This window comes from Sabethes cyaneus, chromosome 3 (genome assembly GCF_943734655.1).
Source record: "Sabethes cyaneus chromosome 3, idSabCyanKW18_F2, whole genome shotgun sequence".
Classification (NCBI taxonomy): Eukaryota; Metazoa; Arthropoda; class Insecta; order Diptera; family Culicidae; genus Sabethes; species Sabethes cyaneus.
In genome coordinates, this window is record NC_071355.1 from 144,619,445 (window position 1) to 144,647,306 (window position 27,862).

General features: G+C 40.8%; 1 protein-coding gene across 1 annotated transcript in view; it reads right to left on the reverse strand.

The window, feature by feature from the left end:
- Nucleotides 1–27,862, reverse strand: part of LOC128744517 (discoidin domain-containing receptor tyrosine kinase B) — a 672,699-nt gene that overhangs the window by 77,335 nt on the left and 567,502 nt on the right. The window contains exons 10-13 of the mRNA XM_053841578.1: nucleotides 27,184–27,401; nucleotides 25,864–26,002; nucleotides 14,450–14,846; nucleotides 2,133–2,378 (exon numbers count right to left, since the gene is read on the reverse strand). Coding sequence (XP_053697553.1) covers nucleotides 2,133–2,378; nucleotides 14,450–14,846; nucleotides 25,864–26,002; nucleotides 27,184–27,401 — 1,000 coding nt within the window. The remainder of the gene's footprint in view (nucleotides 1–2,132; nucleotides 2,379–14,449; nucleotides 14,847–25,863; nucleotides 26,003–27,183; nucleotides 27,402–27,862) is intronic.

Below are 27,862 nucleotides of genomic sequence, written 5' to 3' on the forward strand. Positions count from 1 at the left end.
CCTCTACCCTACTGTAGTGTAGTTTGGTTTCCTTACATAAATGACGGTAAAACGTGACATTCTTTTGTCACGAAACGAAACGACGAAAAATTAAAGTCGAAAAGTGGAAAAAACCAAACGCCAAAAATAAAAATTAAAGACGGAAAAATACAAACAAAAGGTGAACGATGAAAAATCAAGAACGAAGACCGACAGTGGGCGTTCTTCAAATATATAGTTAAAATCTTAAATATACAGTGAACTGGTTTGATTCAACGAAATATAAATTTATTTTCAAATACAATCAAGAACAATACCTATGAAACAAGTGCAAGAAGTTCCTCTGACCGAAAAATAAAATAAACCATCAAAACACTTGGTGCCAGTTGGTTTGTATTACAGTAGACTCTCGGAAAAGTTAACTCTCTGAAAAGTTAATTGTTCAGAAAAGTTAAGCGAATATTAGCTCTCATGCAACGCTCTAAAAATTTAATCTTTGGCTTAACTTTTCTGAGAGTTTAAATTTATTGGTTGTCCAAAGCGTTCATTCACACGCGTGTGTTTCCTTTTATCTTTATTTCTCATTTTTCGGTTTATTATCGCTTTTCTACAACTTCATACAGAGTATCATCATAGCTGGGACTAAATTAAACTCTTGTGCCGGACTGTTGTAGTAATAATTCAATACGGCCACATAGTTGCTTCAGGATTTTTGATAACAAACTGGAAAAGCGGCATCTCAGATTGAATTTTAAATGCAAAAGAAGGAACAGTACAAATCAAAAAATAAGCGCGAACATTGTCAAAACGTTGTCGTAGACTACGAAAAATCAAAAGTAAACTAGAATAACCGACTATTTTAAATTTACTGAAAGAAACTAAGTATCATTTCATAAGGATCTTGCTACATATTTCTTTAAATTACAACTTCCAGATTCCTAAAAATGTATATCCTGTATCCAAGAATATATTTTTCGCTTTTGTATTTATCATTTTCGATGAATCTTAGGACTACTCAGAAAAGTTAATATTTCGGAAAAGTTAATCGACCCATTCCCCAATCGATTAACTTTTCCGAGAGTCTACTGTACCATTCTACACCTCTGAGCCAAATTCGAAAAAATCGGCGAACAAATTTTTGAGCAGCCCCCTTTTAAATTTTTAAAGAACCCCAGATCTTTCTGTTCTGAAAGCTAACCAGTTTCTTTTCGTTTTATTATTTTACGTGAAGTCCTTTCCGCAAACAGATAATGCAAAATATCGCTCAACTGATGGGAGAGCAGCTGTGACAGGCACTTTTTTCAGCTTACAACCAGTAAAGTTAGGCCATTGCAAATCATTTTCAAAGTTTTTGTCACCCCTCCACCCTGGGAAATTGGTTTGCAAAATCGGGGGGCAAAAAAATAATTTGTAGGATATGAGTTAAATTTCTCTTATAAAATCAATTGTCTGTGGGCTCTACAGCCTCAAAAACTCGAAAAATGAGTATATGAGTTGAGTTAACGCTTCTAGCACGAAATAAAAATGAAAGTTCAAACAGCGGAATTTCCGAAACTCGGCCAAAAAAATTTTCTTTCGTTTTTGTCATTTTGTTTGTAGATTTTTGCATAAAAAATAACAACGTATTTATTAAAAGCAAGAGTAGATTTGGTTTTCACGTTTAAACTTTAAGTAAAAATGCCTAAAATCCATATTTTTTTGCTCTATTAAAAATTCTCTTTGTTTTTTTCGCCCTCCCCCCCTTCAGTGGCCCAACACCGGAGGGACAAAAACTTTTTTAAATATTTGTAATGGTCTTAATGTTTTGCATAATATAAGGTTTTATCATAAGTTTGTAAAACACCAAAAATTTGCAAAATCGATTTGAAAGAAACCTGTGAAAGTACGGTAGATCATTGCGTTATTCGGTAGACTGTGGAAAATACTTTTGTGATTTGTCGGATTAAATCGGTTTAAAAATTAAAGTTTAATGGAGACGCATGGTAATCTACCCATAACTTCAAATAGGGGCGCATGGTTAACAGTCATATCAGCGATAGTAAGCTAGTGAAACAAGAACTGACATCAAAAGGTCTTAACCAACATAAATTGTTTACAGGTTTTTTCATTACTAGGAAACATTGATAGAATGGTAACAATTTAGCGGTACCTACCTTAACGAATTATGCTGCACCAGCGAACCGGTTTCGGCCGTGTGCTCCTGCAGGAATTGGTTTAGGTCCGTGCTGAATTTGTAGTCTAAAACGATACAAATCGGCTCGTCCTTCAGACAGGCACCGATCAGTTTCACTATGTTCTGATCGTTGAGTCGGCTCAGTTGCTTGGCTTTCGCTCGGAACTCCTTCTTCACGTGCTCGGACGCTCCAGGACGCAACGTTGACACCGCAACCAGGCTGGAGCTGTAAGGAAAGAACAAGCAGGTGGAAGCAAGGCGTTAGAATGGGCACCGAAAATTGAAAAGTGTAATTCCATGTCACATGTGAACGTGAATGAGCTTTGCTCTGGCGCAGTCCGCGTGAGTTTCTGTACAAAGCAAGGCACAGTCCCAGCAGAAACTAATTGCTGATACAGATCTCGTCCGGGCGGTGTGATGGCGTCGTCTTTGTCGAGGCCTTGCCAAGGGAAGTGGAAAAAGGTCACTCGAAATATAACCCAAACTACTCCGAAATTCAATTCAACGTCTGCTGGAAGGCATCGTGCTTTATCGTAGAGCTTAATTTTCTATTCTACTCTCAACTATTTTCCACCCTTCCTTGGTCAAACACACAGTGTGCTTTAGAATAGTTCTGGTTCGCTCCGTGCAGAATGGTGATGTAAAATGCATGTACTTGGGCAATATATTGCTCTCGGTTTCGCCAGACCATATCTCGTGTACGTTTCGTCCTGTTCATTCATGCATAACCGGCTTTAGGCTGGAGGAAAGTAGATACCGTATAGCTATAGTTTTTTTTTCTTCTTGTCTTTACTCAAGCTATACACTGTTGCACCACCATCGCATCGACTTCAGTCGGTTTGCATTCCAGGATATGGCCAATATGGATTGGATAGGAAGCGTGTTGTAAGCTGGCGGCCGTGTGAAAGCGGTTCTCAAAAGACGGTTGTGGCAAAATTTAGGGGCGTTTTTTCCTCTTAAGTTCAAGGGAATTTTGGAATTTCGGACGGAACTAGCTCGCAATCACAATAAATCTAGATTTTATATTGAATCGCAAAATTGAATGCAACACATTCTGCAGCAGGTTTTGAATCAACCTAAGCAAATAAAGGAATAGACTGTAAACAAAGTGAAGTGCACTGTTGTCCGTATACTTTATCAGACAGTTTATATGCAAAACAATAGTCCGCAGCTCAATAAACCAGTGTAGATATTGTTTAGTTTTCTTACTCTATCTTTATGTTCATTCAGCCTTTAAATTCATATGTCTTTAGTTTCGGGTTTTTTTAATTATCCAAGGGGAGCAGAATAATATAAAATTTTGTAAACAACCATAGTTACTAGACTCATAAATAAACACAATGTATATAAGTTCGAAAACTCGCATTAGAAAGCTCTAAGAGAAACTATTCCACTTCTCGGGCTTAACTTATTTAAAAAATTCATAATTGTTATACTTAGCACCGCAGAACAAATTTTTTTTATGAAAATGCAACAAAATTATCATCTGGAAGAAGTGCTTTTTCCAAATTTTGCATGGCAATCGAAAACATAAAAATAATGGAAAATTATCGAATTTATTTTCTTGTTAGTCTAGTTTTTTAATGAGAGAAATTTCACGATGGCGTTTTGTTGCTCTTGATTTATGACCAAAACATCCGATTTTCCTGGAGATTTAAGGTATTAAAAGCTCACATCTATGGAACCAAGCATTATAAAGTAAACTTTTTTTTTTATAAAAAATGTAAGTAAATTTTCATAATAACACAATGACGGAAAACTTCGAACAAAAAAGACAAAAAGAACAAAAGATCAAAAGACAAAAACCCCAAAAGACCAAAAGACTAGAGGACTAAAAGAGTTCGGAAGAAAAGAAGACCAAACAAAAGACCTCAAGACCAAACAAAAGACCGAAAGACCAACAAAAATCCAAAGGATCAAACAAAAGACCAAACAAAAAACCAAAAGATCAAACAAAAGACCAAAGAACCAAAAGAGACCCAAAGACCGGAAAGCCCGAAAAGCCGAAAAGCCGAAAAGCCGAAAGGCTGAAAGACCGAAAGACCCAAAGACCGAAAAACCGAAAAACCGAAAGGCTGAAAGACCGAAAGAGCGAAAGACTGAAAAAGCGAAAGACCGAAAAACCGAAAGATCGAAAGACTGAAAGACCGACAGACAGAAAGACCGAAAGACAAAGACCTAAAGACCGAAAGACCGAAAGACTGAAAGACTGAAAGACCGAAAGACCGAAAGACTGAAAGACTGAAAGACTGAAAGACTGAAAGATTGAAAGACTGAAAGACTGAAAGACTGAAAGACTGAAAGACTGAAAGACCGAAAGACCGAAAGACCGAAAGACTGAAAGACTGAAAGACTGAAAGACTGAAAGACTGAAAGACTGAAAGACTGAAAGACTGAAAGACTGAAAGACTGAAAGACCGAAAGACTGAAAGACTGAAAGACTGAAAGACTGAAAGACTGAAAGACCGAAAGACCAAAAGACCGAAAGACCGAAAAACTGAAAGACTGAAAGACTGAAAGACTGAAAGACTGAAAGACTGAAAGACTGAAAGACTGAAAGACTGAAAGACTGAAAGACCGAAAGACTGAAAGACTGAAAGACTAAAGGCTGAAAGACTGAAAGACTGAAAGACTAAAGGCTGAAAGACTGAAAGACTGAAAGATTGAAAGACTGAAAGATTGAAAGACTGAAAGACTGAAAGATTGAAAGACTGAAAGACTGAAAGACTGAAAGACTGAAAGACTGAAAGACTGAAAGACTGGAAGACTGAAAGACTGAAAGACTGAAAGACTGAAGGACTGAAAGACTGAAGGACTGAAAGACTGAAAGACTGAATGACTGAAAGACTGAAATACCGAAAGACTGAAAGACCGAAGAACCAAAAGACCAAGCAAAAGACCGAAAGTCCAAACAAAAGACCAAAGGATCAAATGAACAAAAAACCAATAGACCGAAAGACCAAAAAACCGAAAGATCGCAAATCAATATTCCCAAAGATCAGAAGGCCAAAAGAACAAAAGACCGAAAGACCGAAAAACCAGAAGATCGAAAGACCAAAAAGTCTAAAAGACAAGAAGTCGAAGACACTGAAAGTCGAAAAGACAAAAAGTTGAAAAGACAAGAAGTCGAAATCTTATCTTATTTGATCTTACCACACACTAATGCAGCCAATACTTAAAGGCATCCTGGAAAATGACGATTCCTTGAATCAATCATTTTTCTGTTGAAAAGACAAGAAGTCGAAAATAGAAAAATTCGAAAAGACTAAAAACCGTGAAGACAAAAAACCGAAAGGACAAAAAGTCGAAAACACAAAAAGTCTAACAGACAAAAAGTCGAAAAGACAAAAAGTCAGAAAGACAAAAAGTCGAAAACACACAAAGTCGGAAAGACAAAAAGTCGAAAAGACAAGAAGGCGAAGACACTGAAAGTCGAAAAGACAAAAAGTCGGAAAGAGAAAAAGTCGAAAAGACAAAAAGTCGAAAAGATAAATGTCGAAAGTACAAAAAGTTGAAGACACTGACTGAATGTCTAAAAGACAAAAAGTTGGAAAAAGAAAAAAGCCGAAAAGACAAAAAGTCGAAATATAAAAAGTCGAAACGACAAAAAGTCGAAAAGGTATAAAGTCGAAATGAAAAAAGATCGAAAAGACCGAAAGACGAAAAAACAAAAAATCGAATAGACAAAAGGTCAAAAGATAAAAAATTGAACATACAAAAAGCCGAAAGAAACGAAAAAATAAAAATCGAAAGGACAAAAAGTTGAACACAAAAAGACGAAAAGGCAAAAATTCAAAAATACAAAAAGTCGACTAGACCAAAATTCGAGAAGACAAAAGTCGAAACAACAAAAGGTCGAAAAGACGAAAGGTCGAAAAGACTGAAATTCGAAAAAACAAAGTCGAAAAGACAAAAGATTAAAACCACTGAAAGTCGAAAGGACAGAACGTTGAAAATACAAAAAGTCGATAAAACAATGTTAGACAAAAAGTCGAAAAGACAAAAGGTCGAAAAGATGAAAAACCGAAAAGACAAAAAGTCGAAAAGACAAAATATCGAAAAGACAAAATGTCGAAAAAACAAAAGATCGAAATGATCAAAAGACGAAAACGCAAAAAGTCGAAAAGACATAAGATCATAATGACTGAAAATCGAAAAGACAAAAAGTCAAAAAGGCAAAAAGTCTAAAAGATTGATAGTCGAAAAAGTATAAAGTCAAAAAGACAAAAGTCGAAACGACAGAAAGTCGACAATACAAAAAGTCGAAAAGCCAAAAAATCGAAAGTCAAAAGATCGAAAAGACAAATTCGTTCAAACAAACAGTCGAAAAAAACAAAAGTTCGAAAAGACAAAAAGTCGAAGAGACAAAAAACCGAAACGACAAAACGGTAGTAATTTCGAAAACAGAAAAAATGCCCAATCAATGAAAACTAATGAATATTAGAAAAATTGTGAATCAATTATTTAAGCATTAAGAAACCGTGGCCTCTTGTTCATTGAAACGAAAAATAGCATTGCTTCTAAAAGTGAATTGCCTACTCAAAATTCAGCACACTGCCGCTTATGACGGTATTCTTTGTTCCAGACGGTCGTCGGTCCGTTAGTAGACTTCCTCGCACCACAGTGGACTGGCGCTTGCTGGCGACCTGACCAGAGAGCCGGGACTCTACCGGGACCGTGGCAATGTGCAGCGTCAGTTTACGAAGTAAATTTCCAAACTCCTGGCTGCCAGGGATTCTCTTTTATTCATCGTCCTGCCAGTCTTCATCAGAACTGTGCATATTCATGCCAGCACTGCCGAGTCGCAGGCCAGCAATGTGGGGCGACCATCCCTCACTATTACGACGGATACTACTTCAGTACTACGTACTACAATACTCATGCACCGTTCGTCGCTGTGTGCTACAGTGAAGATACAGTTCAGGGAATAGTCGGGCAATATCGTGGAGCTGTGCTTGTTTGCATATTGCAAACGCGTGCCACCGTACGCTCCAGACTGGACCCATGGCCGGGCGCCGAATGCAAGGAATCATCGTTCCCGTCGGCACCCTACGCTATGCATTACGGTTCAATTCACTCTAACCGTCCGTCAGCAGGGAAAAAATACGGCTTGGTTGGTTCCTGCTGAGTCGCATCGAATTCGTCATGAGCGCACTCGGCTAGCGAGCGACGGGATCGAGGCAACTGATGGCTTTGACGGGTTGTGAAAGTGCATTTTAAATATTTATTTAATTTACTTTTTGCGAGCTGTATTATAGTTGGTATAACTATCTCGGTCGTACTGAGACAAAAAGGACACCGGACAGAATGACAACGAAAATTGAGCTTATTTGAAATGCTGTTTGCATTTGCGGACGGTGAGTGAAAGTGCTTTTTCGAGTTCGAAAGGTTGTTTATATTTATGCGCAGTCATTGTGCTTGTAAAATTTGTCCTGACACGACGGGAGATGGTGGGAAATTGAAAGTATGACTGCCACCGAGAGACAGTTTACGTCAAGTTAACAATGGTAAAAGGAACATTTTGTCGCTGTATTAGTATTGCAGTATTCGATAGAGTGGCACTTTTGTTGCGAACTTTCACGACATTACGCTAGAATAAGTACGCTTTCGCAAAGAAGACGACCAGTGGAAGTGAATGTTTAATGATTAATAGCTTTAGTCTGTTTCGTGTTATATGTTCGAAATTAGCGGACATGGATAGTTGGGTTTCTTTTTCAATATTAATCATATTAGTAGTACAATAAACAAGTTGAATGCATGTAGTGAGAACGTTCGTAATCGAAACTAAAGTCCAATTTGTTGGTATTTCTACGAATTTTGGAGGATTCATTAATATAGAATTTCATTTCGTTAAAGTTTATAATCACTGTTTTGTTACTAAGGTTTCATCGTATGCACACGGCGTTAACTACCTAATCGAGCAGGAAGAGAAAAAAAACTAACACGAGCTTGATATGAAAACTAACCTTTTGGACACGCAATTTTGGAAGCAATTTAATTTTCTTTTCTGCGCTACAGTCGGAAACAATCCAGCCCGATCCTTGGCAATATTTGCAGTCAGTGTAAAACCCAATATTTACTTTTAATTAATTCAAAATGAAAATCCAACCAACACAGCCAAGCTCACCTGTCAGTTTTCTCGGGCTTTCTGCACCGCCCGAGTTGGTTCTGGTTTGGTTTCTCGGTAGCGGCGGGTAGGAATTCGAGCATGCGATAGAATATGTTCCTACTCCATCGAACCGGTACGGTGACGGTTGCTTGGTTGCTTGTTGCATCCGGCCGGTAACACTTGAAAGTTAAACCAGGCCTTTTACAGCCTGTTGTTTTCGTTACAAATTAACGAACTGTGCATAAAACTGCGAGTAAAAATATCGATAATTTCATCTTTCGCCGAAAAGTTAGCACACATGGGAAAAGTTGGCGAATTATAATTAAAACATAATTTCGATCTGAAAAAGTAGGAATTCTGAAAAATATTATTTAGGTACTTCGCAGTTTACATAAAAGGTTTACAAAGTTTTGGTTGTCCATAAGTTGAAAACCCATCAACATCATTTCAGTAGGTCATTAGTTTTCGAAAATTGCACACAAAGCTATCAGCAAGCTTGAACGTGTTCCATTGTGTGGAAACTTCATCGTGTCGAAATTTAGTGAAACTGCCTGCAGTGTAGTTCCACTATTTACAAGGCTGTGGGAAAAGTACCCCACCGGTAAGCTTTTGTTTGACTCAACGGATCACAATACATGTGAATAACAGAGCGAATTGTTCGATTGATTGAATTTTAGGATTTCGGAATGCTCTTTCTATGGTCGTTTCCGAGAAAATGGTACTTGACTCTCTGATGGAAAATGTGAATCACAATAGGCGCGGGCAAAGGAAATGAAAAAATCCGTATCTATCGTTAATGCTGGATATTGTGCGGTTCAACACGGCCTTCTATTAATGAATAGCTCAAAGTGAGTCGACATTTTTTTTGAAAACATTGGATTTGATGTGAGAAATTCAATAGAGGGTTGCACAGGCGAATTTAACCTCACTTTGGTGACGTTTATCGGTGGTTTATTTACATGAACCCGAATTTAAAATGTGAGTTAAAATTGTTAGAGTGAATATCATTAATTGCAGGCCGGCAAGCTACAAAAAATGCCGTCACTCGTAGTTTGATAGGGAACACTGCTGTTCAATTTGCTTCTGAGCGTCATTTTGCGATAAATGAAGGACTATAGGCCATATAATTATCTATTTATTAAAAAATTCCTTCAATTTCTCAGATGGCCTTTTTTGGAAAATCGATTTTTCCAAGTCAGACAGACAGACAGACAGACAGACAGACAGACAGACAGACAGACAGACAGACAGACAGACAGACAGACAGACAGACAGACAGACAGACAGACAGACAGACAGACAGACAGACAGACAGACAGACAGACAGACAGACAGACAGACAGACAGACAGACAGACAGACAGACAGACAGACAGACAGACAGACAGACAGACAGACAGACAGACAGACAGACAGACAGACAGACAGACAGACAGACAGACAGACAGACAGACAGACAGACAGACAGACAGACAGACAGACAGACAGACAGACAGACAGACAGACAGACAGACAGACAGACAGACAGACAGACAGACAGACAGACAGACAGACAGACAGACAGACAGACAGACAGACAGACAGACAGACAGACAGACAGACAGACAGACAGACAGACAGACAGACAGACAGACAGACAGACAGACAGACAGACAGACAGACAGACAGACAGACAGACAGACAGACAGACAGACAGACAGACAGACAGACAGACAGACAGACAGACAGACAGACAGACAGACAGACAGACAGACAGACAGACAGACAGACAGACAGACAGACAGACAGACAGACAGACAGACAGACAGACAGACAGACAGACAGACAGACAGACAGACAGACAGACAGACAGACAGACAGACAGACAGACAGACAGACAGACAGACAGACAGACAGACAGACAGACAGACAGACAGACAGACAGACAGACAGACAGACAGACAGACAGACAGACAGACAGACAGACAGACAGACAGACAGACAGACAGACAGACAGACAGACAGACAGACAGACAGACAGACAGACAGACAGACAGACAGACAGACAGACAGACAGACAGACAGACAGACAGACAGACAGACAGACAGACAGACAGACAGACAGACAGACAGACAGACAGACAGACAGACAGACAGACAGACAGACAGACAGACAGACAGACAGACAGACAGACAGACAGACAGACAGACAGACAGACAGACAGACAGACAGACAGACAGACAGACAGACAGACAGACAGACAGACAGACAGACAGACAGACAGACAGACAGACAGACAGACAGACAGACAGACAGACAGACAGACAGACAGACAGACAGACAGACAGACAGACAGACAGACAGACAGACAGACAGACAGACAGACAGACAGACAGACAGACAGACAGACAGACAGACAGACAGACAGACAGACAGACAGACAGACAGACAGACAGACAGACAGACAGACAGACAGACAGACAGACAGACAGACAGACAGACAGACAGACAGACAGACAGACAGACAGACAGACAGACAGACAGACAGACAGACAGACAGACAGACAGACAGACAGACAGACAGACAGACAGACAGACAGACAGACAGACAGACAGACAGACAGACAGACAGACAGACAGACAGACAGACAGACAGACAGACAGACAGACAGACAGACAGACAGACAGACAGACAGACAGACAGACAGACAGACAGACAGACAGACAGACAGACAGACAGACAGACAGACAGACAGACAGACAGACAGACAGACAGACAGACAGACAGACAGACAGACAGACAGACAGACAGACAGACAGACAGACAGACAGACAGACAGACAGACAGACAGACAGACAGACAGACAGACAGACAGACAGACAGACAGACAGACAGACAGACAGACAGACAGACAGACAGACAGACAGACAGACAGACAGACAGACAGACAGACAGACAGACAGACAGACAGACAGACAGACAGACAGACAGACAGACAGACAGACAGACAGACAGACAGACAGACAGACAGACAGACAGACAGACAGACAGACAGACAGACAGACAGACAGACAGACAGACAGACAGACAGACAGACAGACAGACAGACAGACAGACAGACAGACAGACAGACAGACAGACAGACAGACAGACAGACAGACAGACAGACAGACAGACAGACAGACAGACAGACAGACAGACAGACAGACAGACAGACAGACAGACAGACAGACAGACAGACAGACAGACAGACAGACAGACAGACAGACAGACAGACAGACAGACAGACAGACAGACAGACAGACAGACAGACAGACAGACAGACAGACAGACAGACAGACAGACAGACAGACAGACAGACAGACAGACAGACAGACAGACAGACAGACAGACAGACAGACAGACAGACAGACAGACAGACAGACAGACAGACAGACAGACAGACAGACAGACAGACAGACAGACAGACAGACAGACAGACAGACAGACAGACAGACAGACAGACAGACAGACAGACAGACAGACAGACAGACAGACAGACAGACAGACAGACAGACAGACAGACAGACAGACAGACAGACAGACAGACAGACAGACAGACAGACAGACAGACAGACAGACAGACAGACAGACAGACAGACAGACAGACAGACAGACAGACAGACAGACAGACAGACAGACAGACAGACAGACAGACAGACAGACAGACAGACAGACAGACAGACAGACAGACAGACAGACAGACAGACAGACAGACAGACAGACAGACAGACAGACAGACAGACAGACAGACAGACAGACAGACAGACAGACAGACAGACAGACAGACAGACAGACAGACAGACAGACAGACAGACAGACAGACAGACAGACAGACAGACAGACAGACAGACAGACAGACAGACAGACAGACAGACAGACAGACAGACAGACAGACAGACAGACAGACAGACAGACAGACAGACAGACAGACAGACAGACAGACAGACAGACAGACAGACAGATCTATCTATCTATCTATCTATCTATCTATCTATCTATCTATCTATCTATCTATCTATCTATCTATCTATCTATCTATCTATCTATCTATCTATCTATCTATCTATCTATCTATCTATCTATCTATCTATCTATCTATCTATCTATCTATCTATCTATCTATCTATCTATCTATCTATCTATCTATCTATCTATCTATCTATCTATCTATCTATCTATCTATCTATCTATCTATCTATCTATCTATCTATCTATCTATCTATCTATCTATCTATCTATCTATCTATCTATCTATCTATCTATCTATCTATCTATCTATCTATCTATCTATCTATCTATCTATCTATCTATCTATCTATCTATCTATCTATCTATCTATCTATCTATCTATCTATCTATCTATCTATCTATCTATCTATCTATCTATCTATCTATCTATCTATCTATCTATCTATCTATCTATCTATCTATCTATCTATCTATCTATCTATCTATCTATCTATCTATCTATCTATCTATCTATCTATCTATCTATCTATCTATCTATCTATCTATCTATCTATCTATCTATCTATCTATCAATCTAATTGATTGGTGGTGGTTTCATCCTGCGCAGACTTCGTGGTCCATTTTGCCCTATTTTCCCCAAACAGCATTATAAAAGCAAATTAAACAGTATAAAAACTTATTTGACGCCCGTGAAACGAACTCAAATAGCTTCCAAATTTTGTCAAAACATCAGAAGAATCAAATTTCTTCCATTCCATACTGTACGAAATGCAAGAATAGTTCATTTTGCCCAATTCACCCCCATATACTTAGATAACCTAATTAAAGCGATTAACAACCCCCCCACACCCTCTCCCCCCTCTTTAAAACTGGCAGTTTATACACAGTATAATATATTCGACTTATATTAGAGTGTTTATTCAAAGTAACTGAAATTTGCAGAGAAAAAATAAAAAATTTATTTAAATTATTTAGCAGACCTATGATGCTGTTTGCTCCAAAATGAAAGATGCAATGTAATCTGTCAAAATATTGTGCTCAATAGTAGAGAATATGAGTGTACTGACGTATTTTTGTTGTGTATGTGAAATCCACAAATTGGATCGATCATTATGGCTTGGTACAATCTCACCCCCGTGAAACTCGAAAAGTACAAAGTTTCGAAAATTTATTATTATTTTCGTAATCAAAACTTATCTTACGCATAACAACCTTTCAATACATTGTAAATGATTAGTTTATATACCTTCAAAATGGCAAGTTGATGCGATTTCTTGTTTGGGTTGGTTTATGCGGGACATTATTTACAAGCGTTATTTCCGAGTATTTTTGATCGCGAACTTTGAAACCCTGTTTAGGCTAAATAGTTTGCTAATATTATCTGTGTTCCATTCTAAGTTATGAATAAATATGTTATGTTCATCATCATTTTGAATTTAGGTCACCTGGTTCTATAGATATAATAAATTTTCCCTAATTAACATTTTTGGTTTTTGGCACAATCTCACCCCGGATGGCGGTACCGTTATAAAAAATTTTTCTTGATAATTTGTAGGTGTTTTGGAATGAGACCCTACTTTTCTTTAAAATATAATCCTCCTTTACCGCAAAACACCTGTTGCTCTATCTGCTCCCTTAAATTAATCTGAATCGCTTGAATAATTATAAAATATTTGTTTATGTGCTGAGAATTTAAGGAAAGAGAACTGATGTTTACCTGGTGATTTCAAGTGGAAATAGGTTTTTGTTGTAATAATAAGGCTAATTGCATTGGGACAGCTTGTTTTGTGATACGAGAAATCTGTTGAAAATTCAATTCCAGTCGGAGGCAATGCAACGACTGTGATAACACAATTATGTTAATTCATAAAATAAAAGAATTACATTTTCAGGAATGTTAGTTTTAAATAGATTTCCTGAAGCTTTGGAGTGAATCTCCGTTCCGTAGGCTAGTGTACTTGGGAACAAACATGACGGCACTGCGCTGGTAAGCGCCCTCCAACGTTACAGAAATTCCCAACATTTTATGATGAGCTTGGCCAGATTAGTTCGCTACCACGTCGTCAACGGTTTTCCCGGTTATTCTCTTTTGCTCTTACCAACGCAACGCATTTTCTGGCCGGCCAGCACAGCACTTGCATGACCGCTGGATAGTTGGAAAATATGCTACCCTGCTTGCTGCACCGATTGCACTCACCTGTATCCTTTGGTTTCGCAGAGATGTAGCTCGCCAAACACGCCGCAGCCGAGCTTCTCCACTATCACAAGCTTATCCCGGGGATACTCGCTGAGCTGTAAATCATCGTCCGAGACACCGTGATCCAGATCGCTGTAAGCGCTTAGTTGCTGTTGTTGCTGCTGCTGCTGCTGGTGATTGCCGGTACTGGAGGGAGTCGTTGGAGCGGTCGACGATTTGCAGATGGCCGTGGCCGCGTAATACTTCTCCGGTGGTGGGGGCACTGGCGGTGGTTTCGGGAAGATATTGTTCAACGTTGGCGGTGTCAGCCGGACGCTCACGTAGCCGCCGGGAATCTTCGGTATTAGGTCCTGCATATGCGGCACAGCATATTCCTGGCACACGATATCGGGAACATCTGTTGGATAGAAAAGGAAAGCGGAAAGGATATAGAGTCGTCCATATTGTTGCTGCCGGGTTGTGCGGCATACTAGTTCTAGCTCTTTGTTGCCATATTCGAAGGAACGGGCGTAGTCAGCTTGAAAGCTACACCTCGAGTCGAGTGTTTGACCACAGGCGTGCCCAGGCCCGTAACAGCGAATGTTGCTAGGCAAATCATTCACAGATTTCACGAACGTTTACGAACCTTTGGTTGTTTGTTTGGCTGATATTGGGCATATAATGCTGTTGTTCGACTCAAATTCGTTTTTATTCATTTTCAATCTAGTTACGCTAATGCGATTGACCCTCCCACCGCCTACGAAGTTACTGCTTAATGGAGCTCTATATTGGGCAGTAAAAGTAGTATATATGAAAACACGAACTATAAAATGCATGGTCAGCTAGGATAGCGCGGTCAAACCATAATAAAGCCATCTATTAAAACGCCATTTTGTGTGAATTTTTAATACTCTTTTCACTGGTTACACTGAATAACTCTTTGTTGGTCATGCACATGCTAAACTGTTCCAATAGAAATAGCGAAAACAGTGTACCAGTGCAGTGGCAGCGTTCGGGTAAAGAAAATCGAGCCTATATAATATAAAAAAGGATCTGCCATGCCATGTGGTGAATTCCCATCGGCTCGTTGCCGAACGCGCAATTATGTATTAAAATATTGAACAGTATATTACCATATATTTATGTTCGCTCCCGTTGCTGCTTGCTCGAGAATAAAAATTGTAGAATATAATCCTTCATCACTAAAAGATAGAAAGCCTCAGCTGGTACAAAGTATTTGCTTGTGTTGGCTTGGTAAACAATAACCAAGCGTCTCCATACGAATCGATGCCAGAGTGGGCGCCCAACGGGAAATGGCAAATGAGTTTTCCAGAGAGTGTAATATTAGCGCTTATTGCAATTGGCAATAAAATTTTACGTCTCCGGTTGCGACGTTGTCAGTTTCAATTTCACTCAATCGGAACGAATGATAGCAGAAGAAGCAGTAATAGTATCCTCTAGCTACGATGCGACACAACTGTGCATATATGTTTGTATGTAGTGTACATTGCATTGTGCAGCAATTGAGTGCACAATCGGTACCGTTAAACCCGTCGCAGAATGTGGCTTGCCGCATGTCCTGGTGGCATCAATGGTTGCCAATGCCGGTTCAATTTAACGAAAGAAATTACGTATATGACATTATACAAATCGATTGTTGAGACGGGACGTGTTGCACTTTGGAAGGTGTTTTGATCTTGTTGCTATTAATAGATTAATAGACTTGGCCTATTTAGTAGAAATATTGAGTCAACATGTTATTAGATTTAAAGTCATATTTGATTCACCAGTATTTATTGAAAGCTTTCACAAAGTGGATTTTTCCCAAACTGCGGCTATTGCTTTTGTTGATTATCGTGACTTTGACTTGTTTGCACATTTTAGTGGACATTTTAGACCTGGTTTCATCGGCTTATCAGTCAAATGTCTGATGAGCCGAGAAAAATTTAAGTGGTTACAGTCGATACCAACATCAAATGTTAGCGATGCCGTTAGTCATTTTACACCAATTGTAGAACATCTTATCTCTGATTATGTGCCTACTCACAAATCCTCTCAGAATGCAACGTGGGGTGATGCTCATTTGCGGACTTTAAAATGCTTAAGGAATTTTGTTCTACGAGATTAAAGGGTCTGCTTTATACACTGAAGTCAGTTTCTACGCGGTTTGTTATTTTTTACATGACTATATTTACGCGATTTTTGGAATTTGCGCAGTTTTTTGGGAATCTACGTGGTTTTTTCACGCGATTTTCGGAATTTATGCGCATGTGCTCTATGACAGCCACGTAGCCAGAGGTGGGGGCCAGGAGTCCTATCTTGGCTCCTAATACATTATATGCATATCTTATTGGTTATAACTATAATATATTATAATACATTTAATGTATTGTGGTTCTAAACGAAAAAATATGCACATAAAACAGTTAAAATCGAAATTGGGCCCCCGGGCCCCCCCTTCTGGCTACGTGGCTGCTCTATGAGTGTACAGGAATCCTCCGAATAAGGCAATGAGTGGTGCTCTACATCCATCACGATATCTCAGTTGTCCATTAATCAACAAAGTTGATTTTTGGTAGTTGACTAGGTTAATGTACCAAACATCAACTTTATTGTTTAATTGACAATTAAGAAATCGCCGTGGGCGTACACAACCACCCATCGCCTTATTCGGGGGACTGCTGTAATTTTACGCTTAGTTTTGGAATTCACGAGTTTTTTTACGCGAGCGACTTGAGTGTATTTCCCAAGTCACGGTTTAACACAGCTATAGAGCTTGCTAAGCCCAGTGCAAAAAGCTACGAAAACTTATCGTTTTTCACTCAAACGTATGTTTTTTACCGGGGTATAACTGGGGGAAAACAAAAACAAACGTGTAAAATCAATGTAAAATCTAACAACACATCGCGCGTCGATGTGTGCGTACGGTAAACGTGAGCAAGCTCAATACTCACAATTGACAGACTGATTTACAAATTCAGTAAGATTTCGATTTTGGCACCAAAAGTATTCGTTTTTGGCAACACAAAGTCACAGACAACCAGACATAACACTCACTCTCCCATTCTGCGCATGCTGTAGCGGTCATACAAAATTCATTATTGGTTGAGAATGTCTTCGTATTCGTCAAAGTAGCGCTTTTTGACAAAAGGCGGGGAATCCGCTATAAAAAATACTTTCTTGTTCGAGGGATACTCCTATAGTAAGTTAATATTTGATGCCAGTGTTCTGACAAAACGTGCGTGATGTTATTTTTGGTTGCTTTTTCTTCCAAGAGTTATGTCTGTTTTTCTGTGACAAAATATTTCGCTGTGAAATATATGGGTCATTCCACGGGAAATTTACAATCAAAATTTTTTTTCTCTTTGGAATATTTTTTTTACGTTCTTTGTTAAAAAAAAATCGACACGTATTTTTCTATTTCGATGTTACTGTTGGAATTCGTAAGATATGATTTTTTAAAGTATTGTAATCCGAAAAAAATACTATTTTTTAAATGCTGATTGTAAACATAGTTTGTAATATCAAAAAATGACTTTCTACCAGATGTGTTCACTATTCCACAAACTTTCAAAATCGGTATACCATACTTCCTCTCGATTGTTTTTCAATAGTTAAATAGTCCATTTTTATAAACAATTGCAATTTTTCCAAAGTTGGAACTTTTTTTTCTCGATTTTTTTTTATTTTAAAATATTTGTTGATCTTTCTCGAAGAAGCATGCAAAATTTGGAAATGGAGAAATAAAAACTCTAGAAGTTATGAATTTTTATATCGAAGCGCGTGTGTTAATGTGAAGCAAGCAGTTATGCTCAATCGATGTTCTAACCCACGGGCAGCTTCATAACGAGGCCGCCTTTGATGCTATTAAGTGTAACGTGTCGTTGAAGCACGCGTGTTCGTCCTCTCGTTTGCATTAACGTGCGCGCTTCGATATAAAAATTCATAACTTCTAGAGTTTTCATTTCTCCATTTCCAAATTTTGCATGCTTTTTCGAGAAAGATGAACAAAATATTTTAAAGTAAAAAAAATCGAGAAAAAAAAGTTCCAACTATGAAAAAATGGCAATTGTTTATAAAAATGCACTATTTAACTATTGAAAAACAATCGAGAGGAACTATGGTATACCAATTTTGAAAGCTTGTGGAATAGTGAACACATCTGGTAGAAAGTCATTTTTTGATATTACAAACTATGTTTACAATCAGCATGTACAAAATAGTAATTTTTTCGGATTACAATACTTTAAAAAGTCATATCTTGCGAATTTCAACAGTAACATCGAAATAGAAAAATACGTGTCGATTTTTTTTGAACAAAGAACGTAAAAAAAATATTCCGAAGAGAAAAAAAATTTTGATTGTAAATTTCCCGTGGAATGACCCATATGCTTAAACCCAGAGCTGCCATAAATACAGATATTTGTGCCTACATAAATTTGGGACCCTACCGTTTTCCCCGGAGTATGGTATTTCCTCGGTCTAATCTTTTAAATAACAGAAATAGTTTATGGAGTACATATTTTAAAATTCGGAAACATTAGTAGAGCCAGAAATCACAGCAACTAAAATAATTGATGAGCCCCAAATTTATGCATGCACAAATATCTGTATTTGTGGCAGCTCTGCTTAAACCTTTATCAGTTTTCGCATACAGATTCAATATAGCGCGGAATGATGATGTAGGGTAGTTTGCCAATTGTTGCCCACCACCCAATTGTTGCCCACTTCTCGGTTTTTGAATAATAGTGGAGAATATCTATATTATCGTAGCATTCCAAACAATCAAAACACAAATCTCGGGTACTTCTTCATTTCGACGTATCTGACAATGAGAGATTCTCTTCGTGTCTCCTCTCTTCCGCTTGTTACGGCGAATAACAAATAACAAAAAAAAATACAAGTAACAAGTAATAAATTACAAATAACCAACAACAATTAGCAAATAGCAAATAGCAAATAGCAAATAGCAAATAGCAAATAGCAAATAGCAAATAGCAAATAGCAAATAGCAAATAGCAAATAGCAAATAGCAAATAGCAAATAGCAAATAGCAAATAGCAAATAGCAAATAGCAAATAGCAAATAGCAAATAGCAAATAGCAAATAGCAAATAGCAAATAGCAAACAGCAAATAGCAAATAGCAAATAACAAATAGCAAATAGCAAATAGCAAATAGCAAATAGCAAATAGCAAATAGCAAATAGCAAATAGCAAATAGCAAATAGCAAATAGCAAATAGCAAATAGCAAATAGCAAATAGCAAATAGCAAATAGCAAATAGCAAATAGCAAATAGCAAATAGCAAATAGCAAATAGCAAATAGCAAATAGCAAATAGCAAATAGCAAATAGCAAATAGCAAATAGCAAATAGCAAATAGCAAATAGCAAATAGCAAATAGCAAATAGCAAATAGCAAATAGCAAATAGCAAATAGCAAATAGCAAATAGCAAATAGCAAATAGCAAATAGCAAATAGCAAATAGCAAATAGCAAATAGCAAATAGCAAATAGCAAATAGCAAATAGCAAATAGCAAATAGCAAATAGCAAATAGCAAATAGCAAATAGCAAATAGCAAATGGCAAATGGCAAATAGCAAATAGCAAATAGCAAAAAGCAAATAGCAACTAGTAAATACCCGAAATTAAATAAAAAGAAAACTTATCCAATTTGATTTTACTATGTACATTTATTCTTGACAGATACGTATTTCGCCTACGACTTGCAGGATTCCTCAGTGTCTGTTTGCGAACTAAATTAGCCAAAGCAATTTTACATATTTTAAAGTTTAAACTTGGCAGGTAGTGACTGGCTGCTATTCGAACAACTTGAACCCCATAAACTCGGCATCGTAGCTCAGCAAGAAATATGTCGTAAAGGAGTGAATGTTGGGAAGATCCGCGGCGGAAAGGCGCAGTTTTACCAGAGCGGTGGTACTACCAACAAACTGGGAACGGGTTTTGTTATGTTGGGCAGAATGCAGGATCGCAAGATAGATTAAAAGGCGAACAACGGAAAAATGTGTCAGTGTTCACTACCATAGACTTAGTTTTCGCTACATTGACTGTGAGACCTGCTGCCTGGGAGCTCTCGGAGAGGTCTTCGAGCTTGCTCTGCATATCGTTTCGGCGTTGTGCGAGCAAGACAATGTCGTCGGCTAGGTCGAGGTCATTTAGCTGCTCCATCGTTAGAGGATTCCAAGGCAATCCTCGATTTGGTCTACTGTCAATTGCTCCAACTAATATCTCACCCATAACGATGAGAAATAGAAGCGGTGATAAAATTCAGCCCTGTATCACGCCAGCAGTAACCCTTATAGGGTCGGACAAGACGCCGTCGTAAAAAACCTTGCACGAGAACGCCTCGTACTGAGCCTCGATGAGATGGACTAGCTTATCTGGAACTCCTCTACGCCTAAGTGCGCCCCAGATGTTTTCGTGGTTGAGTCGGTCGAACGCCAACGAACACCAGCAGAAGAGAGTCCTGGAATTCGTTGATCTGCTCCAATATAATGCGGAGCGTTGTGATATGGTCTACACATGGTCGGCCAGCACGGAATCCTGCTTGCTGCCGCCGGAGAGTAGCGTCGATCTTCTCCTGGATCCGGTTGAGGATTACCTTACAGGGTACTTTGAGAGTAATACAGAGCAACGTGATGCAACGCCAGTTACCGCATTCCGTTATGTCTCCTTTCTTAGGGACTTTGACCAATATGCCCTGCATCCAGTCCACCGGAAAAGTTGCGGTTTCCCAAATATTGCTGAAAAGCTGATGCATCATCTGGGCTGACAAGGGTGGGTCAGCTTTGAGCATTTCGGCTGAAATACGATCTATCCCTGGCGCTCTATTGGATTTCATACTCTTGCTGACTGCTACAATTTCATCCAGCGATGGCGCCTCCGAGTTGACGCGATTAATTCGACGAACTGTAGGCGTCATACGCTGCTGGGTTTGTTGGTCTCTGACATTTGAAACTCGGACGAGTTGTTCAAACTGTTAGTGTTCAGTACATCGCTTAAGCTGTTCTGTACGGTCAGTCAATAGCTGACCAGCTCTGTCCTTTAGCGGCATCTTTGCATTCATCCTGGCATCACTAAGGCGGCGAGAAATATCGTACAACAAACGGATATCACCATTGGCGGCGGCGGTTTCTCCTTGTTCGGATAGGGAGTTAGTCCAGGATCTCTTGTCCCGCCTACAAGCACGTTTAACAGCCCCCTCCAGTTCGGCATATTGTTGACGGGCAGCTGTCTTAGCCGATCTGGTCCGCGCTCGCTCAATGCCGGCTTTCGCCTCTCTCCGCTCCGGATCCGAAATCCACTCCCTCCGCCCGCTGCGCGGTTTGCCGAGGGTTTCATCACTGGTCGTGATGAAGGCGTTCTTGATGACGGTCCATTGCTCTTCGACGGTTCCACCAGGTGGCAACTCCGAGGCTCGAGATTCAAGTTGTTCGACGAAGGCCCTTTTTACCTCAGGATTCTCCAATCGGCGGACGTCGTAGCGGCATCCAACTTTTTTCTCCCGTCGTTGGACACGTGCGACGCGCAGACGTATCTCAGCGATAACAAGATGATGGTCGGATGCAATATCAGCGCTGCGTTTGTTGCGTACATCAAGAAGGCTCCTTCTCCATTTCTGGCTGATGCAGATGTGGCCGATTTGGTTTTCTGTTCGGCTGTTGCGGGAAACCCACGTGACTTTATGTACTGGTCTATGGGGGAAGAGCGATCTACCAATGACCATGTCGTTATTACCACAGAATGCTGTAAACAGCTCCCCGTTTTCGCTCATCTCTCCTAGGCTATGGCGTCCCATGACGCGTTCAAGGTCCGCGTTGTTTGAACCAATCTTCGCGTTGAAGTCGCCCATGTGAATTTGGATGTCCCCCTTCGGGATTTTCTCAACCACGCTATTCAGCTGGCTGTAAAAACTCTCTTTCTCCTGCAGGTCGGCTCGGCAGCATCTATTGGCGCATAGCACTGGATCGCTGTAAGGTTCCTAACCCGTGTTCTGAATCTGGCAACGATTATTCGCTCACTTATCGGTTCCCACTTCATCGGGGCCGCATGTGCCTCTGGGCTCAGTAGGAATCCAACTCCTCTTTCTCGAGTAGCATTTACACCTCGTATGCCAGAGTAGAGCAAGACTTGCCCGGATGATGTCCTGTGTTCGCCAGTACCCGGCCAGCGGACCTCGCTCAGCCCCAGGATTTCAAACTTCAGGCGGCAAAAAATGTGTCCATTGAGGATAAAGAGCCTCAATTACAGCATCTTCGCTGTGCACTGTCCGTACGAAGATAGGCCCAACGATCGCTGCTCGCCACGGGACATCAAGATCGTCAGCGGGGCCATGTGCGCCCAGGTCCATAGGGAAGAAATGTATAGACCGGTGATTCGGCCCCATAGCCTGCACACCGACACGAACGATAACGGCCAACGATGTATAAACTTCACAGTTTAACGAGGCCTGGTATACCGAAGCATCTTTTTGCACGCAAAGATATTCGCAAAGTCTCCTGGAAATCGCCTGACCAACATGAGATGAACCAGACCTATAAAAATTTCGTTCTTATAGATAACTAACATCACGAACATACGTTCCCTACATGGTGTGGATATTGATGCTGACTATCAATTAGTAGCAGTACATGTGCGCTTAAAACTGTCACCGGATACCAGATACGCCATAACCGAAATCCTTGGCTGAACATTAGGTAGCTAGAGAATCCGCAATCTGTCGAGAACTACGCGCAAATTTTGGATAAAGCACTGTCTATCCTTGGAAGAAGGATTTAAGTGCTTCAAACTTCGAGCCAACAAGCGGTGTAGAGAAAGAAAACTGCTTTGAAAAATTATTTGCGCATTGTTACTAGGGAGAACCTTGTGGACCACGATCCCGAGGAGTAAAAGCGCTACAAGGAGGACAGAAATTGCAAAGAATCCGAACAACTATTTTGAGCCACACGCGCAAATTTTACGGAAAAGTGAACCAAACTTCCAAGGGCAACACATCGAAACCTGAATGTGTAGGCACGTGCGAGGGAGTCTAATCACAAAAGAGTGCGGTGGTAGTAGTTCTTCGATGAACACCTCAATGGTGAAGTTTCAGAAGGAGGCGAAACGGTAGTTAACCTGGGAGGGTCCATGGAAGATAATGATGTCCCAGCACCTGATCTGCAAGAAGTTAAATGAGAAATCGTGTTATTGCAGACTAACAAAGACGCTGGTAAGGACCGCCTACCGGCAGAGCTTTGTAATTATGACCGAGAAACGCTGGCAGCGGTTCTACACTGGGTTATTTCCAAGATTTGGGAGGGGGAATTGATGGAAGGAGTTGTTTGTCTCATCTACAAACATGATGATCGAATCAACTTCTGCAACCATTGCGGCATTACGCTGGTAAACGCCGCTTCAAGTTACTCTTCCAGATTCTGTTACGTCGGATGTTACCGATAGTACAAGGTTTCGTAGTGAACTAATAGGCGGGCTTCATGGGACTCGCGCAATGCGGACCAGATTTTTACCATCACAGATGGACAGATGGTCGGTGTTAAATCAGACCGAACTAAGTCGCCAAATTTAAAAAAATGAGTTAATGACAGCAAACGATCAACAATTTTCTAGGCTACATTTTACTCTAATCAGACTACATCAATGTTGCAAACAGCCAGAGTTATGAGATGATTTCGAACGATTGATAGTTAGAAGGCATACAAAGCAGCAAACTTTGAACGCGTTTTTCTCAATATCAGAGTTTTGTCACTTGGTTCGGTCTGACTTAGCATCGATCAGATATTGCAGAAAGGTCAAGCGTCACATTTTTATTGACTTCAAAGCAGCATACGATACAGTATATCAAGAACAGATAATGCACGAACGCGGTTTTCCGGTAAACAGACGAGACTGATCAGAGCTTCATTGGATCGAGTAATGTGTTCCTCGTGTACGTGTGTGTGTATGTGTGTGTGTATGTGTGTGTGGGTATGTGTGTGTGTATGTATATGTGTGTGTGTGTGCGCGTGTGTGTGTGTGTGTGTGTGTGTGTGTGCGTGTGTGTGTGCGTGTGTGTGTACGTGTGTGTGCGTGTGTGTGTGTGTGTGTGTGTGCATCTTCGGGCTCTGTCAAGTCCCTTCAAGACAAGGCGAGAGTCGAAACAAGGTGACGGCTTATCCTGCATGCTGTTCAACATCGCTCTTGAGGGGTTTATCCGACAAGCGGCCAGGATTTTTATCAAGGGTAGCCCACTGCTAGACGTTTCAGATGGCTTTGATATCTTAACCAGGAACTTTGCGACGGGTGAGGTAATCTACGTCAGACTGAAAGCGGAGTCTTGAAGGGTTGGGTTAAAAATAAATACGTCGAAGACCAAATACAAGGAAGAGGATCAAAAGAAATAAACGCGGCCATGCTACGGACGGTAACTGTTGACGGCGATAAACTAGACGTGGTAGATGAGCTGGTGTATTTGGGATCGTTGGTGCCTGCGGCCAACAACGCCAGGAAAGAGATCTCACTACGCATTCAAGCAGGAAATCATGCCTACTTTGCCCTTCGCAGAATGCTGCGATCGAGAAGCACATCCAGTTGTACGAAGCTGACTATGTATAAAACCCTTATATGACCAGTTGTTTCTTATGGACTTGAATCTGTGACGCTGTTCATAGATGACATGCGCGTCTTTGCCGTGTTCGAGTGGAAGGTACTGCGGACGATATTTGGTGGAGTACAAACTGAAAGCGAAGGTGACGGACGCGTGTGAATCGCGAGCTACACGCACTGCTTGAAGAGATTCCCTTCGTACATCTTGCAAAAGTCGGCAGGCTACGGTAGGCCAGGCACGTCGTAAGGATGCCACTGTGCGAAAAAAGAGTTCTTTTCAACAACCCCACCGGCACCCGGAACCAGCTCGATCAGGTCGAAAGTGTGTCACGGACATGGATGGTAATCGTTGACGGCGATAAACTGGAAGTTGTAGCCGAGTTCGTGTATTTGGGACCGTTGATGGCCGTGTACGAAGTTGATAATAAACAGAACTATTATAAAACCAGTGGTTCTTATGGATTTGATGATATTCACGGAAGACATACGAGCCCTTGCCGTATTCGGGAGATTTTAAACTCCAAAAATTCCCCAAAAATGTAGAGTTCTCGATACGCTCTGTCGCCGATTTCTTCGAATTGATGAAGAAAACGAACACTTCTCGCAAACGAAGATTATTAGAAATTTACACACTACCAAAAGTATGTGACATCAAAACAAAATCATTAATATGTGAAATCAATTTGTTCACCACATATCTATGATGGCAGGAGCCATCTGTTGATAAATAGCGGGACCTCAGTAGCGCACCCGATCGATACATAAGTATTCAATTATTAAAATAGATAGAAAGCCTATGGAATTTTTGTTTGCAAAGACGTTCCGATCATTACCTGTATAGTCCGGAGTGATGTGATGTCGCTGCATGTCGTTCATCGAGCACCCACTAGCGGCGCTAGTGTACATGTTGACATTGAACGGTTCGTGGTACAAACTACTCTTGTCAATTGATTCGTTGTCGTCTATCGACACCTGAAAAACATAATAAAAAAAGTAAAAATGTAGATTCAATAAAATAGCTACAAAGGCTTAGTGACTTTTATTGTGCAAGCTTTAAGCGCAATTTGGAATCTCTGGCGATAGAAGAGACATTTTGAACCTAACACATCTTTCCACATAATGTTGTTGATTTCCATCTAAAATATTTACTGAGCTTCATCAGAATTCACTACTACACTCATCCGACAAATCTCAACATTTAACTAAAGATTTCTCTCACAACCAACGCTATATAGCTTGCTGTCACGTTGACGCCCATTTCTGTCATTTGCTCGTCAAAAAGCACACCAGCAACGATTCCTGGCATCAGTTTTACTTGAACGCCGCCCGGCCAAGCTGGCCAAACTGACGTGCACGGAATACCGTTCGTATCAATTTAATATTCTGACAAACTCACTTGTACCACTTCTGGTGCACCTATCGTAGTTAAACGAACCTTAAGTGCATTGAAACGTCCAATCATCCTTATTGACAACGACCTCTACTGCAGGCGGCGGCAGATGCAGTTTTGTTCGCCTACACAAACACGTCGGGCAACGGAAATGAGCCCCTCTCTCTCGCTGTATCGCTAGGAATCGACTCAGTTGCATTCACTGGGTCATTTCATCGGAATCAGTAAAGCTGAAAGAGCACGGATGATGTTTGACGTGCCACATATCGGGTCCATCATCAGCATAATCATCTCCATCATTATCATCATCATCATCAGCAATAGCAGCAGGAAATCAACATCAAAGTGTAAACTCATTATAACGCTCGTTCCCTCGCGTCCGGATGATTTACACTGCATTGGGCACTCGCTGGCCAGCCGCAATAGACAGGAGCGCAGTTCCTAATGTGACGACGGCGTAGGCGTCCGTTGACGGAAACGGCGCTCTCGTACGCCATTCGCGTCATCTTATAAAGATGTTTGTTACAACGATTGATGCCGGTAAATCATAGGTGGGGAGTCTTAGCAGGTTTGAAGCTGGGCGTTGATTACCTCGGTGAGTTATGTCGATTTATCAGTTTGAAATTAAGATGTGCGAGAAAAACGAGGCAAAGTGAGTTTTGCACCCTGCCAGGATTTGAAGTGGGAGCCGCTACCGAATGTGCAGCTCGGCTACTTGTTTTACCTGTTAGTGTGGCGAATAGTGTGGGAAGTGGAAAATTACCTTGAAATTACTGTTCAGTCGTTTATCAATCCCCAGGCTGTCGGTATGCAAATTATGCTGCAGCGCGTCGAGAACAGCCGCCGTTCGGGTGCGTTTGTTCTTCGCAACGATGAACAGGATGACGACGATCAGCAGCAGAATGATGGTGGTCAGCACCGCAATGATGACGCCGACAAAGTGTGGCTCCGGCTCCTGGTCGATCGGTTTTGGTGATATGACTGTGAAAGAACCAAAGGTGGAGAATGAGAAATTTACGATAACGATTGCGAAACGAACGTATGACGTTGAGATGAGTAGCAACGCCGTAAATTTTGGTGCGAAATGCCTTAAAGGCAACATATTTGTTCGCTCGAAGGTACTAAGTGTAATGAAAATTAATTTAAATTACAAATAATGGATTATTTTATGGCACGACGCAGCTTCTGTGTAATGGCTTTTTTTGAATCACCAAAAAGTAACCAGTTCAGACTTACATTATGTTCACTTTGACAGAGCATGCTAATTGAAATATTCTACTTGGTTAAACAGAAGAACGGATGAACAAAAAGCCGAAAAACAGAAGAACAGAGAAGCAGAAAACTGAAAATATCAGCAGGAAAACTGAAAATGTGTAGCTGGTGAATTTCTTCTAGCATTTAATCACTGAGATTTACTATTCAGCCCCATTTAATGGCTGCCA